Source organism: Dermacentor silvarum, chromosome 9 (assembly GCF_013339745.2).
Source record: "Dermacentor silvarum isolate Dsil-2018 chromosome 9, BIME_Dsil_1.4, whole genome shotgun sequence".
NCBI lineage: Eukaryota > Metazoa > Arthropoda > Arachnida > Ixodida > Ixodidae > Dermacentor > Dermacentor silvarum.
The window spans coordinates 75,349,116-75,370,013 of record NC_051162.1 but is presented as its reverse complement, the minus strand read 5'-3'; the positions used below and the strand labels follow the sequence as shown (position 1 = coordinate 75,370,013).

At 47.0% G+C, this 20,898-nt stretch overlaps 1 protein-coding gene and 1 long non-coding RNA gene across 2 annotated transcripts in view; both read left to right on the top strand.

Annotated features, from left to right (window-relative positions):
- Nucleotides 1–3,219, top strand: part of LOC125939843 (uncharacterized) — a 33,907-nt gene extending 30,688 nt beyond the window's left edge. Inside the window, exon 4 of the mRNA XM_049655322.1 lies at nt 3,001–3,219. Coding sequence (XP_049511279.1) covers nt 3,001–3,219 — 219 coding nt within the window. The remainder of the gene's footprint in view (nt 1–3,000) is intronic.
- A 5,353-nt stretch (nt 3,220–8,572) lies between these two features.
- Nucleotides 8,573–19,397, top strand: LOC125939782 (uncharacterized). Its single transcript, XR_007463150.1, has 3 exons — nt 8,573–8,685; nt 14,695–14,735; nt 19,237–19,397. It is a non-coding gene; the product is annotated as an uncharacterized LOC125939782 (long non-coding RNA).
- The last annotated feature ends 1,501 nt before the right edge of the window (nt 19,398–20,898 follow it).

Genomic DNA, 20,898 nt, shown 5'->3' with positions numbered 1-20,898 from the left:
ATGCTGCTGAAACTTTACCGGACGAAGTCAAGCTAACCAGGTACAAATCGGTATGCAGAGAAAAAGATTGCGGGAGGGGATTGGCATCCATCGTTGACAAAAAGCTACACTTTATCGAACACGATATCCATCTCGGATTGAGTAAAATCGAGCATACCCCAGTAGAAGTGGTACTCAAAAGGCACAAGGGCAGGGCACAAAGTTTCTTCTGCCTAAACATTTACAGCAGTCCCACCTCATAATCAGATCGTGCCTCATAATCAGATCGTGGTTTTGGCAGGTAAACTCCATAATTTATTTCTTTTTATTCCCACCAACAAGAAATAAAGCTTTAGGACACTTTTCAACACGGCACTCGCACTCGCAAAGAGCTTCCCGCTCATCATCGGAGGGGACATTATTGCCCCCTGCCACGCGTGGTGATATGCTTGGAATACAAAGAAAGGTGAGCGGTTACGGGACCTTTCCACGGACCTGGGCTGTGCCTGATCACTGATCCGGTTTTCCCCACCCGCTGTGGCACGTCCACGGGCAGGGACTCTACACCCCACCTCACCTTTGTCAACAACTCGAAACGAGCTAGTTGGGAAAACACGGGCACCGATCTAGGCAGCACCACTGTATCATACATATAGGTATAGGCATGCCGAAACAAGAGACTAGAACCATTCGATGCACAGACTGGCACCTTTTTAAGCAAGTTACAGCGAAGAGACTAGAATCGGAACCGATAGAAGCAGGCATACAGTCGTTCCAGACATGGGTCAACCAGCTTGAAGAGGACCTCAGGGAGGCCACTAAAGAAATAAGACTGAAGAAACCACAGAGCGCATAGACAGTAGGCTCGCGCATCTGCTCGAGGCCAAAGAATACATCCTGCAATGTTGGAAAACGCAAAGACTGAACCGAAGGCTCAGGAAAAAGATAGCGTTGCTAAACAGACAGATCGAGGTGCATTCGATAACACTCGTGAAACAACAGTGGGACGAAGTTTGCCACTTGGCAGACGGCAGAATCAAACACGGGGGCAGTTGGAACCTCCTCAAACACCTATTGAACCATAGCAAAATTAAGTCAAACAAGAGAACAGCAATTGAAAAACTAGTACATCAGGTCAGCCAGCACAAGACTCAAGAGGTAGTCATGAGACAGCTCGCGGACAAATATCGTTCACTCAAACAACCGGGCAATAGCGATGAACGCATAGTATACTCGGGAGGACCGTGCCAGGAAATGGACCGCGATTTTACCGAGGTTGAAGTACGGGACGCCCTCCATGGTCTCTTTAGCAGATCTGCCGACGGACCCGACGGTATTACTAATAAACTCTTAATGAATCTAGACGACGACTGGATCACTTTCTTGACGGATCATTTCACCGAGTTGTGGAGAAAGGGAGACTATCTGGATAAATGGAAGATGGCCAACACTATCCTCATACCGAAACTGGGCAAACCGCTCCATCTGGATAACCTCCATTCAATCTCGCTTACATCGGGCCTAGGTAAAGCTATGGAACACGTTATTCTCAACAGACTCAATAGATACGTCGAGCAAAACGACATGCCCCCGTACAACCTGATCGGTTTCCGCCCCAGGCTATCGACTCAGGACGCCATGCTCCTGATAAAACACCAGCTCATATAAGTTAACCTGGAGCACGTGAGAGTGACCCTGGGACTAGACGTCGAAAAGCTTTTGATCGCATAGAGCACAAGGCCATCCTCGAGAGCCTCTCCGAGCTGGGGTTGGGCGAGAGGCTTTTAAGCGTAGTTAAGGTGTTTCTCGGCGGTAGGCAAGCGAGCCTCACGCTAGGAGAACTAAAATCGAAAGTGATGAACATGGGAAACAGGGGAATCCCGCAAGGGGCCGTGCTCTCGACGTCCTCACCCTCTGCCGCCGCGTGAACAGCTCGATGGCTGAGAGTGACCATGTGCGACACCTGCTCAAGGTTATTGGGACTGTGGCATTTGATGCTCTTGTAGTGCTGAACCCCAACACCGTCGCAAACATCATCAGTACTTGTCAGCGCCTCTTGTTCACCTCTTCTTTGCACATCGACACTAGGGGCCATGGGATCGGTGCTATCCTTCGACAGCGTGATACCACTACACGCGAGAGAGTTGTTGCTTATGCCAGACGCTCATCAACGACTGCTGAATAGAACTAGTCGATAACAGAGCAGGAATGTTTCGCAGTAGATTTGGGCCGACGGGAGCAGACGTGTCTCATATCGGCTCCGTCTTTTTTCATGTTCTGCTGGCAAATTTTCTGAAGTGCGGCAATTTCAAGCATATATCAGATTCGTGAAGTTGCCCAGGATCGACTGATACCAAGATTCGAGGTGGGAACCGATTTTTGACAATTTTCTTGGACTTTTTCTGTTCAGCACATTACGTGCGGAGCTAACCCTAGCGAGGAGTAGGGCCTGTTAGGCCTAGACGGCCTAACAGGCCCTCCGCAAGGGGCCGTGCTCTCGACCATATTATTTAATCTAGTAATGACCAAATTCACGAGGAAACTGGAGCATATAAAAGGTACACGCTTTGCAATATACGCCGATGACATAACCATACGGAGCGCCAACGGTAACGTAGGCCAAACGGAGAATAGACTGCAGGAGAGCATACACACCGTGGAAAGCACACTATAGGCGAGATGGGAGTAAACTATTGGGCGGCAAAATCGGGGCTTTCGGTCCTAAAGCATCGAGGCAGGCGTCGAAGACCCAGGGGCTACGTCCCCGGGGAGGAACCCAAGATTATCTTGCGCTGTCACGACGGATCCGCGATCAAGCAGCAAGACTTCCACATAGCAGCGGCAGGTACGTACCTCAATGCCATTCAACACATTTCCAACAAAACGGACCAAGTCATCAGGTTACTAAGGAGAATCACCAAGAGACATGGGCCTGGGTAAGGAAAGCGCTGTAAGGCTAGTGAGCGCCTTCGCTTTCTGTCACTTCACCTATACGTGGCAAGTCTACTCAAATGGTTGCAGGTCGAGCTGAACAAGCTCAACACTATGATCAGAAAGCTAGTCAAGGCTACCCTACGCATACCCAACAGCACGTCGAACGAGAAGCTCATGAACCTAGGCGTACACAATACAGTAGAAGAGATGGTGGAAGCGCAACAGATTATGGCACAGCAGGAAAGACTGACGAAAATGCGAGCGGGCATGCTTATACTCAAAGGAATAGGGACAGACCCCAATTGATCGAGGAACCCGAAGGAGACCGAGGTAGAGTTGAGCGCGGACCTTAGAGACGTGATCAGAACCACCCCCCTCCCGAGAAACACATTAGCAAACACAATGTTAGCAGGAGAAAAGCGAGAGCGAAAGCTTTGTTGAAAGAAATTGAACAGCTAGGACAACAGACGCTGCCTGGCCGTGGTGGTCGACAGCCAGGGCGAGGTACGGGACGCCGTCACCATCTTTATTAAGGATTCCACGATATCGGAGCAAGCCGCGATTTTTCTAGCCACCAAGAACCGTAAATGGTCTTTCATTTATAGCGATTCCACCTGGCACGAGGACTTGCTTGCCCTGCCGGTTTGAACCGAACCGATGCCCACTACCATTCCGGGGATCATAAAGATGATTTATTAACTTACAATGACATCACTAAATAGTACTACTTGGGGCGCAGACAAATCCCACTGCCACACGTAAAGTTGAACAGGGTTCAGGCAGTCACGCTACGTTTACTGCAAACCGGGACGTACGCCACTCCGTACTTCGTAAATAGAATTCACCCCGAAAGAGAAATTAGGAAAAAATGTAACGTGTGCGATGGCGTCATTGAAATCAGACACATGTCGGCGGGCTGCCGCTCGACTCTCGCCTACCCCGACGAAAAATGGCTTTACTGGCACAAGGTGATATCAAGCTCTTTATATCAAGATCAACTGCGGGCGCTCCAGATGGTCCACGTTGACGCAATAAGGCTCGGCCTGGTGGTGCCGACGTTGACGCGGCCCACCTCGGTCTGAAAAGACCGGGCTTCGGAACTCTAATGATGTTTTGTGAATGCATGAATATCTTTATGGACGGCACTTCACTGTCATAACCGACCATCACGCCGTATGCTGGGTCGTCATTGAAAAATTTGTCTGTACACCTTGGTTGCTGTGTGGTCCGATTATAAGAGTACGATTTTGACGTTGTGTACTAGTCTGGGAAAAGACATCAAGATGTGGACGCTCTGTCTCGCTGCCTCCTGCCATTATTAATCTCCGAGCACGTATCTACATTGCTCGCCATTTGATAATGAGACTAAGTCTCCACTTACGTTATTACTGCTAGCGGTTACTGGCTCGCTGTCTTCCAATCGCGTCCCTGAGTTCACCTCGTGTCAACTTTCTGATCCCTACTGCAACAGCATTATCCAACGCCTGTGCGGAACTACTTCTGCACCGAATGCCCGATTACGCCGACAAGTGCGACTATTTAGGCTCGACAACGATATGCTGCACGACTACATTTACAACACCGACAGACACCACTGGATATCTCCTCTTCCACGTTCGCTGTGCACACAGATCTTTGAAGCCTTTCACGACGACCCATCTGCTGGCCATTTGGATTTCCACAAAACCTACCACCGCGTTGGGAGCCGTTTCTTGTGGCTAGGTATGTTTACCTTTGTGGCTAAATACGTCGCTTCTCGCGTACAGTGTCAACGGTGGAAACGACCGACTTTGCCTTCTGCTGGCATTTTATAGCCCATCCCATGCCCCGAGACATCTTTTGCCATTGTTGGGATAGATCTGGTCGGACATCTGCCCATAACGCCAGCAGGTCATCGATGGATCGTGGCAGCTGTGGACCACCTCACATGGTACACAGAGACCGCACCTGGATCTACGCTTTAGTTCAGCCTCAGACGTTGCCGACTTCTTTCTGGATGCCATTGTGCTGCGTCATGGTGCACCTCGTGCACTGTTGAGTGATCGCGGCAAGACTTTAATGTCAACAATGATCGAAGTATTCAGAGCTTGTGGCACAGTTCATAAGACGACATCCATATACCGCCCTCAAGAAAATGGCTGAATAGAGCGATTTCATCGCACACTAACAGACATGATATCAATGTATATCGAGCCAAGCCACGACAACTGGGCCAACCTTTACCTTTTGTGATGTTTTCTCACAACACCGCTATCCAACCAACTGCGGGGTACTCACCTTTCTACCTCGTCTACGGCCGTTCGCTTACATTCACCATCGACGCCGCTTTCTTAACAGCCCGAACTAACGCCTGGGCCAGTAAACCTGAACAGTTCGTCTCGAGACTTGACGAATGACGTGACCGTGATCACTTCAACATAGAAGTCAGTCAACTATATCGCAAGCAACCTCGTGCTGGAGAAGAAGTGCTCCTTTGGACCCCCCCACCCCCCCATTCCTACACCCCGTTTGTGTGAGAAGTTTGAATCACGCTTCCTTGGACCCTACATTATTAATGAAGAAACATCCCCAGTGAACTATCACGTTACTCCCATCGAAATTTCTTCGGACCATCGTTATCGTGGTTCGGAGATCGTTCTCCTTTCGCGTCTCAAACGATTCCCTCCTGGCTAAGTCATGGTCTGGCTGGCCGCTCGCGCGCGCGGGGAAATTAGTGTGAGCATCATTCATACGCTTCAACTTCTCATCTGTACATACTCGTCATCACCGTTTTCGGCCTGGTTGTGGAGCTCTCGCGTGGGCGTGTAAAGAGTCTCACGGCCTAAACGTCACCTCACAATATATATATATATATATATATATATATATATATATATATATATATATATATACCATACACAAATTCACATAGTTTGTCTAAACTCGCCGACTACAATGCGTAAATTGCCATATATGCCGTTAACTTAATATTTATAAATTTAATCTTTCAATTTTTGCACGTTATTTGCAAATGTGGTTCGATTTGTCGTGCTAGTAATGTGCGCATTTTCGCATAATGCAACTCGAGGACAAAAATTACTCTATCTCACAAAGGAGATATTTAAATAACGGAAAATTTAAAAATGATTACCCCCCATAATCGGTAGCATCCATGGGGGCAAGGAAGCAACACAAAAGATTATTAGCACTGAGGACTAGCACTTAAGTAAGGAACGTGTGCCCACACATTTGCGTCGTCCATACCTTTCATGACTGCTTCCCATGACGCAGACCAACAGCAAGAATTGTTTATGCGCAAAATTTTATTTCAGGTATTAGCTAACGCTGAATTTTTCTAAGTTGTCTAAACTTTTAAATTAAATTTACGACGTGAGTATCCTACATAAAGGCAGGGATAAAATTTTGATACTTAGTATTGACTCTGCCAAGCACTGGTTATTTCTAGTGGAATACCCACACCATTGTATTTCAGAGCACTAGATGGTGTTAGATAGTGCCCTATTAAAAAGTTTGAGGTCTCGCTTAAAAGACTGTATTTCCGAGCCCCCCCCCCCCCCCCCCCCCCCCCCCCTCGATGGTTTTCTGCACAGAACTTCTTGGGCTGCGTTACTTTAGTGTAAATTTTGTAAATGCGCGTGAGTAATCAGAGCATTTCTACTTCTAAGAAAAGTAATATTGGTGAATCCTTCTGAAAATTTTCACCTATACGTTACTTGACTTGTAATTTGTTCATTTGGAGTTCGCGCCCCTTGTTTCGGCCATGGCAATGTCTGTGATTCCATTGTCGGGAACCGAGGGAGGGGTTGCAGCGGAGTGCCACAACAAGAGGAACAGCTCAGCAGGCTTTCAGAACGGACCAGCGCGTGCCGTGCTTGCGCCGCTCGCACGCGCCGCTCAACTTTATTTTTCTCGTCATTCGTAGCCGGCCCCAAGGCGCCGGCCGAGAGCGCCGACCTTAGCGTCCCCGCTTAGCAGCGTCGGTGGGTGCTACACCATATTCCATACCCTCTGCGAGCAGTAAATTCCATACCAAATTTGTCATTTCTCTTGTTCTGTGCGCAACCACTTATAAAAAGCATGTCGCTACACATGCTGGTAAACCTAAACTATTTTTATTCGTTTCGCCGTGCGTTCCGTAATATTTATTCCTTTTATTCTAACATTTGCTTATATTGTTCTCCACTCAACAGCCCATTGTTCAAGTACACCTAAGAGTGGGTTGCTCCAACTAATAGAGCATCAATTATTCAATCAATCAAAGTGGCGCGCAAACACTGATAATAAAGTGCAAAGCCTTTTTCGCCTGTAATCTAACGTGTTTCGCATTATTGTGATATTCTGTTGTGAAGAGTTGTACCGCACTAATGCCAATAAAGCCAACCAAGAGAACAGGCTGGCTTCAGGAAGGAATATTCTAAGATGGGTCATATTCATGTCATCAATTAGGCAACCAAGAAATCTGTGCCATACAATCAGCCTCTCTATGTGGCTTTCATAGATTATGAAAATGCATTTGATTCAGTAGAGATAGTGGCAGTCATAGAGGCATTGCGTAATCAAGGAGTACAGGAGGCATGCGCGAATATCTTGGCAAATATCTAGAAGGATTCCACAGCAACCTTGGTTCTCCACACGAAAAGTAGAAAGTTACCTATCAACAAAGGGGTGAGGCAAGGAGACACAATCTCTCCAATGCTATTCGCTGCATGCTTATAAGAAGTATTCAAGTTCTTAGACTGGGAAGGCTCAGGAGTGAGGATCAACAACGAATATCTCAGCAACCTTCGGTTTGCAGATGACATTATCCTATTCAGCAACAATGGGGACGAATTCCAGGACACGCTGGAGCACCTTAACGGAGAAGGTGTAAGGGGGGGGTTGAAGATTAATATGCAGAAGACAAAGATAATGTTAAATAGCCTGGGAAGGGAACAAAAATCAGGATTTCCAGTCAGCCTCTAGAGTCTGTAAAGCAGTACGCTTATCTTGGTCAATTACTCACAGGGCACCCTGATCATGAGAAAGAGATTTGCAGAACAATAAAATTGGGTTGGAGTGCATACGGCAGGCATTGCCTAATCCTGACTGGGAGCTTACCACTGTCGTTGAAAGAAAAGTGTACAATCATTTCATTCTACCGGTGCTAACATATGGGGCAGAAACTTGGAGGTTAACGAAGAAGTTCGAGAACAAGTTAGGGACCGCACAAAGAGCAATGGAAGAAAAAAATGTTAGGCGTAACGTTAAGGGCGACGGGGTGAGAGTGGTGTAGATCAGAGAGCAAACGGTGATAGCCGATATTCTAGTTGACATTAAGAAAAAAAAATGGAGCTGGGTAGGCCATGTGATACGTAGGATGGATGACCGGTGGACCATTAGAGTTACAGAATGGATACCAAGAGAAGGGAAGCGCAGTGGAGGACGGCAGAAAACTAGGTGGGGTGATGAAGTCAGAAAATTTGCAGGCGCAAGTTGGAATCAGCTAGCGCAAGACAAGGGTAAATGGAAATCATAGGGAAAGGCCTTCGTCCTACAGTGAACATAATTATAGGCTTATGATGATGATGATGATAAATGTACAACAGCACTACCGTACAGTGTAATCAATATATATCAACTTATTAGTCTTGTGCAGTGAGGAGCAAACTCTCTTTTTCGACTTTTCAGACTTTTCAAAATCTCTTGTGGAAATGTTCGACAAGGTGCGCACCGGTGAACAACGATGGCGCTCGAAAGGGGCGCTTGAAAAAATTCTTCTATGCGTATGCAAAAGTAAGTTTGCACCATCAGAATTACAAAAAGAACACTGTAGCTTTACCATTATCAAAAGTTCAGAAGGGTAAACATTTTTAAATTGTCATTACCGCTTCTATGTGAAAGCCAACTAATGAGCAAATTCTTCCTCAGCCCTTCCGCTAATAGTCAAGATTAGTTACCGACTAGTACGCTATAGAATAGCGAAGCGTTAGTAGAAGTTCACCGCTGGTAGAAAGCGTTAGTAGAAGCTCACCGCTGGTGCTAAGCAATGCGTGACTTTGGTGCGGGAGATTTTATTTTCGCACGTTGCCAGAATATCATATAACTCAATTTCACATGATGTACCGAATTCTCCTTTGAACGAATAACAAAAAATCAGCTAATTGAAGCATCGCAGCGCATGGCAGAGAACAAGAATGTTTCGTTTATGTGTAGCATATTACAGCGAATCTGTTTAGGCGGACCCTGTGCCGTCGTTGTGGTTGCGCTGAAAAGGGGCCATTTGACCTAGCGGAACATGAGAGCCAAAGAGAGCTTAACAAGGGGAAAGGGGTTGGAGTGACCCCTTTCCCCCTGTGAAAAAGCTGTGAGAGGGTGCAGATTAAAACAAGAACAGGGAGGGGGGTTGACGTAAGTTTCAATCGCCGCGTTGGAGTGGAAAAGCGTGAGGCGCGCCAACCAATGGCGGTGTAGGCAAAAAGTCAATAGAGGAGTGGGGTGTGAGAGGAGTTCGCGTTAGCATTGGTTGTAATACGGAGCTTTGGTCAAGGACACTTGTCTGGGAACTTCGTAGAAAAAGTGTGAGGAACGCGTCCCATCCCCTACAAGCAGCGCCGTTCCCAGATTCGCTGTTCGACCATCTTCACGGAGTGGAAGGGGCAGTGATTTTATACCTGGCTGAGTCCAGACCCGCCGTTTTGGCGCAGTGGAATGGTGTTGCGTTGCTAAGCCGAGGTTGAGGCACCGAATCCTGGCCGCGACGGCCGCATTTATATAGGGGCAAAACGCTACAAAACAACGTGGGCAGCTTGCAGTGGTGGTGCAAGACTGGAGCAAACAGCGGAGCTAGTGATCGACCTAGCTTCTTTCAGGTTTTAGTAGGCTAGGCTAAGTTTTGCTAAGAAATGCTAAGTGCTGCTAGGCACGGTATTCTGAATCAGCTCGCCGCCGACGCGCAGATTCTCGCTCGGCCGGGCGACGCGCTTCAAGATGAGCAGCTTCTTCTTCGGGTATCCGGATCTTCGTTGGTCGTCCCATGTCAAGGCTACGTGTACTCGCCAGAGAGTTAACGAGAGTTCTGCAGCCGTCGCGGCGGCTCTAAGCTTTATCTTCCCGGTGACGTCACGGCGAATTTCGACTACCGTGTACTAGAATTGGGCAGTGGAACGACCGCGCTCCTTGGGCGACTATCGCGGCGGCGAAAGTAGCAGCGGCGCTGTGATCGGCGACTATGTTGAGGCGCGCATCGAAGCCTACGTACCATGTGGACTCTAAAGGCTGCTTCCGCAACTTCTTTCATGCAGTCGCACTCAGGACGCGCCCGTTAAGTGAAATAAAATTTTCTAGCGTTTGAAATTTACGCTTTCTCTACTTTATCCAAAACCGCGATGCAAAGATGCTTTCTTGCACTGATTGTAAATGATGGTGCATGCCGTGCGCAGTGTTTAGTGGTATGAATAGACGAGACGAAATAAATAAAAAAACTGCAACAGATAATGATTACCTTCAAAGTTTTATTGCACACTGCACGTCATCAGGATGCCAAGAATTCACATACTATATTACAATGCACAACACAAATATACAAGATGTTCCAGGTAAAGAAAATGCAGAAGTTATTAACATACACAAATGTACAATGATTTAGAAACACATTAAAAGGTTTTCCATGGTATGACAAAATTGAGAACCTAATACAATTGAGTACAATAGAAATAAACATGTTTAGCAATGCCATGGTTAAATAACGCAAAAATGTCTTCACACGAAAAGCACCAGAGCTATCGTCTGTGCAAAATACGGCCCTTTCGACTCTCACTTCACCTGTGACGGCGTCAAAGGTGCACGAAGTGAAACAAATGCCTTCCGCATCTTGCATCTCATGCAGAACCCAGCGCTTATTAGGCGGGGTTACATTCCTAAGCGCGGCGACAGTCACGACAGAATTTACACCACCACTTTCGTGCTCGTACACACAAACTGTCTCACAAACATCAGTAGGCTCATCTACAGTCTGACGCTCTTCAGCATTCAAAAACAGTACCTTCTTAGCTGGTCTATTGATCTCTTCAGCTCTGCGTTTTCTCGCGTTCCTTCTCGGCACCACGCGCTTGCTTAAGTACACCGGGGCGTTCGGTAAGACCGTTGGCACGGCGTCTGACAAAAGCATAGGCTTTCCTCGCGGTAGACGAACTTCTTCGCCGTTGATTACGTGCACACAGTCCCTCACAACACAGTGCGGCTCAAAGTGTAGTTCGCAAACTGCACAATCCTCCGTAAGTGGTTTATCCGCCCTGTGCAAGTTCCGCTGACATAGGCTCCGTCGTTCAGGGTCCTGCGTGCCTTGAAAAGCAAGGGCTTCTTTGTAGCGTCCGCTCGAGTGTATCCAGTGCTACATCCAGTGGCGTAGCAATGGTTCAAGCGTTGCATACCCACTGTTGAAGCAAGGAGTCACCGTTCATACACGAACTGTGTCGAAAAACACGCACAAAATAAAGGAGCACGTAGCCGAAACAGCGTGCCTACGCCAAATCTCGCGCACTAGTTGTCAACGGCAACAGCGTAGTCGGCGACGGCAGCGCCACCGCTACGTTCGCCACCTACCGTGACTAGAGTGACCTAGAATATTCCAGGTCACTCTACCGTGACAGCTCCGTCAAGGCCACGGAGCAAGAAACCTTTAGGAGTGGAAACTCCGCCAGTTGCGGCGACCAGATAATGTCACAAGCCCGCGGAGCTACTATCATGCTGGCGGCACCTGGCGGCTGAGAAAGAAATTACCGCCGTCTTGGTTGCCAAGGCAACCGGTCACATGTGTTTCTGTCGTTCGCGGCCGCGCGCGTTGCTCCCGTTCGGCCGCGCGCCTCACAACTTCTACTGAGGGCACTCACGCATCCCACCTGCATCCCATCTTAGGCTAGCAATTTCCGAACAAGAGTATACTGCACGTATCAGCGCTGTTATTACGGCCCTCGAACAGACACCGACAAGAACAGTTACTGTTTGACTTAAAGGCCCACAAAAGCAACGCTACGGCGTGCACGCTGAAGCGAACGCCGAACGCCTGTGTCGTCTACTTTGAGCGCGGGAGACACGGGCGCCGCCGAAGAGAACGCGCCCGAGCGGCACCACCGATCCGCTGGGCTGCTGCTCTTGTTTTTTTTTTTTTCGCTGCTGCTTGCATGACGTGCCGCAAGGCGCCGCCACTGCATGCGCCCCCGTCGTCGCATAATAATGTGACGTTATCTGGTCGCACGCGAGCGCCTGCACTGACGGGAGTTTCTACTCCTTAATAATCTTCCTCCGTGGTCAAGGCGCAGCTCCCGACGGTCGCTTCGCTGCCCTATTTTAGTACGCTGTACCTCTACCCTTGCCGGGGCGTGGCTAGTCGAAACCTGCCGGCCGCCGCCAGAGGCGCCTGCTGCAGTAACGGACACCTCACGCGTTCTGCGGGAGCATGGCTCGCGCTGCGCGCGTGCTCTCCTTCCCTCTCCTTAACGTCCCATGTCAAGGCAACATGTGCACGGCACGGAGAGGAGGCGAAGCACACGGCGCTCTGCGTGGTAGTTGCTAGGCAACGCGCGGTGACGTCATCGTTCAGCGAGGTTTTTATTGCGATAGCAATTATATGGACACTCAAAAGCAGATTTCTGCCGTCGGCGTCGCCGTCGCCGTGAGGTTCCGTATGACGTCAATGGAGATGAAATCGTCGCCGCGCGCCGAACGCTGTATGTGCGAGTGAAAGGGCACGAGGAGCACGCGCTTTCACGGGGAGTGAACGCACGGCGGAAAACAAACGCGCGTTCTGCGCCGTGCTCGCTTAAGGGCTGCGGAAGTAGGCGTCTCTTTCTTCCTTTACAATCGCCATATATGTAGAGCAAACGCGCCTTCTTCCTACGCGCGAGAGGCCGTGGGGGAGGGGGCGGCAGGGGGAGGGAAAGGAGGCGACGTTTAGCTGCGGCAGCAAGTGCCTATTTATATCAGAGGCTCCGGCAACAGTCACCAACGCCGCACGCAGTTTGAGCGAACGCGGGCAAAACGCCGACGGCGCCGACAACAGTTCTGCGTGTTGCCGGTGCTGCTGCATGTCCAAGTTTATACAGCTGATAAAGCTAATATCATTTACTCCGTATAGCTCTCTACAAATTTGCTATCGCAATTGATGCTTCACCTTTCAGGTGAAACTGCGACAACTTTTTTGTACACGCTCAACGGACTGACGGTTGGGTTAAACAGCTCTGCTGTTAAAAACGGTGTACCGTGCATTGGGTGCATGTTAAAGAAACCGAGCTGGTCAAAATAAACCTGGAGTCCTCCACTACAGCGTGCCTCATAATTATGAGGCAAGTACAGGTGCCTCATCATCACGGCTGAATCGGCAACTGAATAACGGCAACTGACTGAAGACCACGCCGTTCACACCAAATTGAGGGCGCTGCCGACTACAACGAGAAGGTTTTTGGTGCGATTAAATGTCTGGTTCGGTCACGAGCAACCTCAACCATCTGCCTACATCAGCGTCCCAACTACGAGCGGACAGTACAAGAGCGAGAAAGCAGGCACCGAGAATAGGAGCGGGCCAGATGCTGGCGTTCCAAGGCCAGGTCATTGCTCCACATCACCGCTCAGGTATGTTCCCGAGGCATTATGTGCCAACTTACGCAGACGATTTAATTCAGTAACAACAGTCATAGGATCACTATCATGTGGCGATCCACAAAAGACCCCCCCCCCCCCTCCGAGCTACCACCTACAAAACACTTCAAGTAGCTATTGACGTGCGTGAACTGAACTGCTCAACGACTGATCGAAATGGTCAGGCTGACCAATGGTGACTATGACATCATCTTCAAGATATTGGAAAAGCACTTCGGCCGACAAGAAGAAAGTTTGGCTCACGAGCACATCAACTTGTTCCAAGCGTTGCCGCCAATCAAGAGCTCCAGTGATATGGAGGCGCTGCTCCTGCTGCATGACACCGAATAGAATAATTCACATGAGCGCGCTCGCAAACTTCTGGTTATCCCCTAACAAGTATATTTTTGGACTCTCTGAGTGTCCTGATGACGCACTTGCCGCAAGACATGGCAATTTTGTACGCGTAGAAGACGGAACAGAATGGTAAGCGGTATGTCTCCTCTGAGCCCATGATACCGGAAGCGAAAACGTAGCAAGCGAAATACATTTTTGAAAGCGAAAATTGTCATTCATCCGAATGTAATCTGAAGCTACAAAGAAAACCCCTACGGGTTTCCTTTGTAGCTTGATGCTACATTCGGCTGGGTGACAATTTTCCCTCCCGAGCTAAAGTTGAGTCCACACAGGGAGAGTGTTAAGATAGTAGGAACTTGGTTACAGTTTGTACGTGAGTAATTGGCACGTATACAAAATACAAGGAGGTCAACGACCAGGAGGTTGCCAGTAGATACAATGAACGTGACTTCGCGTCTTCTATCGAGAGGATGACCCCGAATGTATATTACTCATGCAGAAAACAGATGTCACGATTGCGTCTACCAGGCAGCACGTTCATTGCATGTGGTGGCAAGAATTTTTTCAGAATTGTTGCACTCCGAATACTTCTTACGCTACAAGTGATGTCACGGAAGGAAGAGACACCAATCCACAATGGCAGTAAGCTGCCATTGTGGATTGGTGTCTCTTCCTTCCGTGATTGTGATTGTCGATCGATCCGTGATTGTGATTGTGGATCAGTGATTGTGGATCGAAGCTTCGTACTTCGAACAAGCTCGGCTACCAGCTATTTCGCATTTAGGACTTATCTGTCTTTTTTTGTGTTTCTAGCGTCACTGTGATGTAAATAAACATGGTGAAGCTGAATACAGGTAAGAGCTCAGTAAGTGCTATTTTACAAGTGATCAAATCAAATCAAAGCAATTTATTCTCCAGTTTACATGCTGCACGGTAATTTTGGGCTAAAAGCTACATACGATGCTTTTACATACTAGGTACGTAGCTTTTACTACATACGTCGCTACATACGATGCACTATTTATCCGCATCGAAGCTTTACACTCCCTTGACAGTTTACAGCCAGCTGTTAGTTTGACTAGAAGTACTGGAAACGTTATAGGCGTTCACTAAGTTTATACTTCGAGGAAGAAAATTGCATGTTAGGTGCAGTGTGCCTGTAATTTTTGAAATGGGTGCGTTAATTAGAAGGTAATGAAACTTCTTGAACACCTGTTTTCTGCCTCTTTAGAGAATTTATATGAAGCCCCACAAAGTTTCGTTGATGTACTCGGAGAACCAACGTTGTTAGAGAGAATAGAAGCCATGTTTGGGTGAACCGTACCGAAAGCTTAAAGTGTGCATAACAATTACATTTATTACCATAAGTTACTTATACCAATGTTCAAGAGCTTTACAAGCGTACGTCGCGAATTGTCGCACAAAGCTTTCCCAATATTCTGAACAAACTCAAAGTGCAGAAAAATTATGATAACGAAATATGGAACACCTTTTAAATAACATGTGCGCAAAGTTTAACAACAGGCTCTTACAGCTTCACAAAAAAAAAATCCTCAAGTGAGAGGTCTAAAGCTTCATCCAGCCAAGGTTTATCAGAGCCACATATAAACTGCGCAGAACCACGAGTTCGTATTTGGCAGAAACTGAAGCCATTTGAAGGCTTACGTCTGGTAAAATGTTAAAATTTGTGGCCGAATCACAAGCAATTTTTTTTCCTAACTGTTGCGAAATTTTTGCAGCTGTGTCTCACATTTTAGCTTTCAATACTATACTGAACCCTTTATTAAATGCGTTATAGTAGGTACTCGCGGTCGCCGTAGTAGCCGTCACGAGAATTTAAGTTCATCTCTCAATGCAACAAATGTCATTAAAATCGACCCAGTGGTTATCCCAGCAAAGCGTTTCTTCGTTTTACATGTATTTGAATAGGCGGCATCGAAGTTGGGCCCGAGCTAAAGCTTCCTCTTAAGGAGACGAGAGATAGTTATTATTAATCAACCGTTTACTTGATCGAGAAATTCAAGACTTTAGATATTTAGTATGCAATAACACAAAGCCGTGCATACAATAACTTCACAATTACTGAACGTCTTGATGACTCATTGCTGTCTTTACGTAAGCTTTGCACAGACGATTTCCTACAGCTATTGCGGATGCAAGCACTCAATCTCTTTCCTTTTAAAGCATTTCCTACATCGTTCTCACATGCCTGCCACTGCCACCTTAGTTAGTCACTTTTTATGACGAGACATCGTGCATCTAAAAAATAACTCGTCCGGGTCCGAAGAAAGCTTTGTGGAGGTAATTGAAGTGCTTTGCACTTCCTGCATTATTACTTGTTAATCACAATATGCCCACGCACAGGTTGGTCATTGCATCGCACAACCATATATATATATATATATATATATATATATATATATATATATATATATATATATAGTTACAATGTGTCCCACAGTAGCACGAAATAGCGCTAATTTGTTTCTTTATACCATGTGGCTATGGTGTTTGGCTGCTGAGCGCGAGGTCGCGGGATGGAATCCCGGCCACGGCGGCCGCATTTCGATGGGGGCGAAATGCGAAAACACTCGTGTACTTAGATTTAGGTGCACGTTAAAGAACCTCAGGTGGTCCAAAATTCCGGAGTCCCCCACTACGGCGTGTCTCATAATCAGATCATAGTTTTGGCACGTAAAACCCCATAATTAAATTTTTTTTCTTTATACCATGTTGTGCAGCGCAGACGATCGCAGAAGAATTAAAGACACATTCATACCATAATCATCACCTCACATTTTTGTTCAGAATGGTGCAGCATATGTAGCTTTCAGTTATAAGGAAGAACATTTTATATCAAAATGAAAGGATCTAGGAAGCAATCCGTGGTAAAAACGCACAACGGTGTTCATCAGACACAGGGCTACAGCGGTATGGTGGTAGGCCGGCAAAGAATTCATAATATAACACAGCTGCGTGATATAATTTTTCTATTATTTATTAAACTAGTTTAGCAGGTTGATGCTAAACTAGTGTAGCATCAACGTATGCTAATTGGTGTCCAGGAACGCGCAAGAAAAAATTATTGCACTATCAGACACTAGGAATCAACAGAGCCGTTTTGTAAAAGAATTTCGAAACGAAAACATCAAAACCTCAACAATAACGAAAAAAAGGTAGGAGTGGGCGAATATCCGAAGTTGCATTCGAAGTTCCATTCCGAATGCAAATTGAACATTTCGCAATAGTTATTCGTTGTCAAAAAGTAACACCTCGGTATGTTTCAATATTTGAAGTTAGGTAAACATTTCGCGAGAACCTACTGATAATGTGTGGTCTATGTTTTTTACCTAATCAAATTAATGCAAAATTATCAAAAGTGAAACAACGGCAACAGTTGTCGAAGCAATGCAGATACGAAGTGATAATTGTACGCTTTGTTTTTAACACCGAAGCTGTTTAAGCCAGCTCTAATGTGTGGTTCGTGTTTCGTATCGAGAAACTGCCGCGCCGTAGCCATGGCAACCAGGAGGGCGGTGCGGTGCATGCGCACGTGGTCTTTTCCACGCCAGCTCCTTCCCTTCCCGACCCCCGCCTCTCTTCTCTCCGCGGCGCACTGAGCAAGGAGAGAAAAAAAGAGGCGAAAGCTTGCACTGGGCCCGCAAGTCTCAAGAATACGGTGTAATATATATATACTCTTTAGGTGAGGACACTGGAGAGACGGGATCGACCAGATAATGTAGCAACGGCGCGCGTCCGTTGGCCCGGTGACGGCACCGGATACCTATCGGCGGGTAGACACAACTTCCGTTAAAACGAAGGCGAGAGCTTGTGAGCGCAAGAACCGCTCGGATACCACAAGCAGCCAGAGAACAGCGTCTGCAAGTCGCGTCGCCTCGCCGTATCTGCTTCGCCAAGGTGATGCCTTCTCGGGCCACGCTGTACGCTCACCATGGTGACCTACTTACGCGCGTCACTCAATCATTTCGGGTTTCCCGCCAAACACCCGACGCCGAGAAGTATCCCCACCTAAAGTTAATATATCTTACACCGTGCTCAGGACACAGCGAAGCTGGCCGATTGAATGTCTCTCTTGGTTGTAGCTAGGTTGAACTTGACTATGTCGAGGTTTAAACTAGATTGTAGCTAGGTCTATACTCGTGTACGTCATCTTTGCTAGTACTGGAAACGCTGCGGTAGTACTGGAAAGGAGCGCCGCGACCAAACGATTAACACCAAGCTTCACGATCACCAAACGAAGCTTTACAAAGACTGGTTCGGTTTGGTTTGATCAAATTTATGGAGGAATTGTAGTGGGACGCCCATTCTGGAGGATCCACTACGAACGCGCGCACGTCCAGTGCAACATACCGTGCACTGGACGTGCGAATCACAGAAACTGAAGTGCTGAATCACAGAAACTGAAGTGAATCAAATAATCCGTGAATATAGTTCACGATTTTTAACAGATCGTTCTTCTGTAGAGACGCTTGCCAGCCGATATTATATGTTCAGGTTTAATGTGCGAAGTTACTTCTTGCTAACGCAGAACGAAAGTGAGCACATTTGGTCAGCATACAATGGTTATATTAGCCACTTCACTGGTAGTTTTATATAACCTTTGTATGTATATCCATGAAAAATTGGTAGAACCCATCTGGCGATGGTAATGCGTTTAGCATTACCATCGACAGCAATGTAGAGACACAACGTATTGCCAACATCGAAACCAGTCCTGTATGAGGCGTGTACTTCAGCGGGATTCCTCTTTCGTGCTTCCCTAAGAACACTCAGCGCCGTCTAGGGCCGCCACCTCCAAGCTTGCACGTGGTATTTCTAATGCATTCCTAATGCAAAAGACCAACAAGATGCCGCCTGATGTTTTAAATTACACATTATTCTCTGGTGTCAGTGTTACAACCTTTAACTATGCAATGTACCATTCTCACAGTAAAATGTGATGTAAACGTTCATCTTACTTTAAAGAAGTCACAGCGAGCGTTGTCAACGCATTCTACGCACTTCATGGTATGACACATAACTGACAGACTTGAAGCACATCGCAAGAATACAATACAAGGAGTTGTATATAAAATTGACTTGTTTATAACATTTGGTGGTCGTGTAGCGTCCAATAAATATCATGCAGTTCTACAAATACAAATATGACACTGCTCATACCGTGTATTTGAATGTTTTTTTAGTTAGAACAGCAAACTGCGCCAAGTTAACGAATATTCTTTTGAGTAGCACCAAAAACATCAGGCAGATATGATACTCAACCACAACGTCCTCACTGCAAAAGGTGTATCGATTACACATGCCTGACATTTCTGCATTGAATATTTTTTGCAGCATCAACTTTGCCCTGAAAACATTCAAAGAATTCTCAAATGCATTTGATTGCAAGAATTCAGACAAAATGAAAGGAGTTGACAATTGTGCCATTTTCCCTCGGATGATCAATGCAGCAGAATCTGAAATAGTCAATCGCGAATCTTAGAATAGATGCTTCAAATAATGGACTCCGGAAATAAATTTTTTTTTCATTTTTCCTGTTTAATGTTGCGGTCATTATTTGTACTTTTATTGCTGTTTTATGGTGCTAAAATTCTGCGCCTGTGGTGTTGTTTGTGAGAGATGCAGTAGCAGGCTCCTGAATAATTTAGACAACCTGAACTTTTAAGCGCAGCTCTTAGGCGCCCGTTCCTGGGATGAGTGTCACCGTCCCTCGGTGTAACCGCGCGAATGCGCTCGCGCAATTCCTCACGCATTCGTCATCTTCTTCTACAGCTAGCTTCGATGCCACCCATCATGCCAGCGTTCCCATACTGCCTCTCGCGCTCATGTCTCTGCTTGCGCCTTCGTAGTCGTATTTTTCCACAGATGGCTCGGATTCCGCTCATCATTTCAGCGTTCCCATACTTCCCCTTCCTGTGCGAAGGCACTGACGGTCGGTGCGGTGATTTCGGTCCACAGTGTAAGATACTCTCTAAGTGGGAACACTTCTTTGCTTCCTTGCAAATAAGCATGCTACATTCTCAAACCAGTCACAGAAAGAAAGACGCCGACCAATATCTGTGCGGAAAAATAACCATCGTTAATAGCACGGAGTATGAAAATAGCGCTTCGTATAACCCCCGCTATTCGCTAACGTTTTCAATGAGAAAACTGTAGAGGAACATGAGAAACTCCCGATACAGCTTTCTGTTGCTCCATTCTTGCTACATAAATGTGTTTTTCAGAGCGTGAAAGATGCCCGCCAATACACGCAAAGTGCCTCGAGCGGCCAGTCGTCCGGCACTTTTGCGTGTATTCGCGGGCTTCTTTCACGCTCGGAAAAGCACCAATATGCACCAGGTTTTCTTCGAGTAAAATCGAAACGCAACGCACGAGCAGTGGGAGATGGTGCTGACCAGCTCGGCACTGGAGGATCAGCGAAAGCTTATCGCCAGAGCCGAAAGTGCTGCCACCGCCGCTGGGGCCCTGGACTGAAGGCTCTACCCACCACGGAGATCGACGCTTCTCCGTGCGTCATCAAAATAAATTTTTGTCTCTCTCTCTCTCTCTCGAGTAACGCAATTGCTCTTTTTTTTAATATTGGTGCATTATAGTTGGGACAGCCCGTATCTAAGAAAATGCATTTAGTGTAGCGAGTTTGTCTTCATGCGCTTTATTTGTATTAAATGCAGATTGACGAATAATGAGAGGGGGGAACTGTGTGGCGACGGTGCCTGCACAAGTGACCTGTGCTTCTGTGGTTTATCGTTACGCACGTCGCGGGTGCCGGCGCGGCTGCACCAGCGGTTGCGGCAAATGCATAAGAGGTGCGGTGACCGCGGCAGCGCTTGTGTAGGCGTAGTGCGGGGCCGTAGGAGCAAAACGCATGATTTCATAATATCTGCAGCTCATGTATGCAGCCTAAACAGCTTCGCTGGTAACCCTTCCCCATGTGAATGCTGCGGCCCCACGAATTTTTTTTTTCTTCAAAGTGATAATCCTATTTTTAATAAGCAG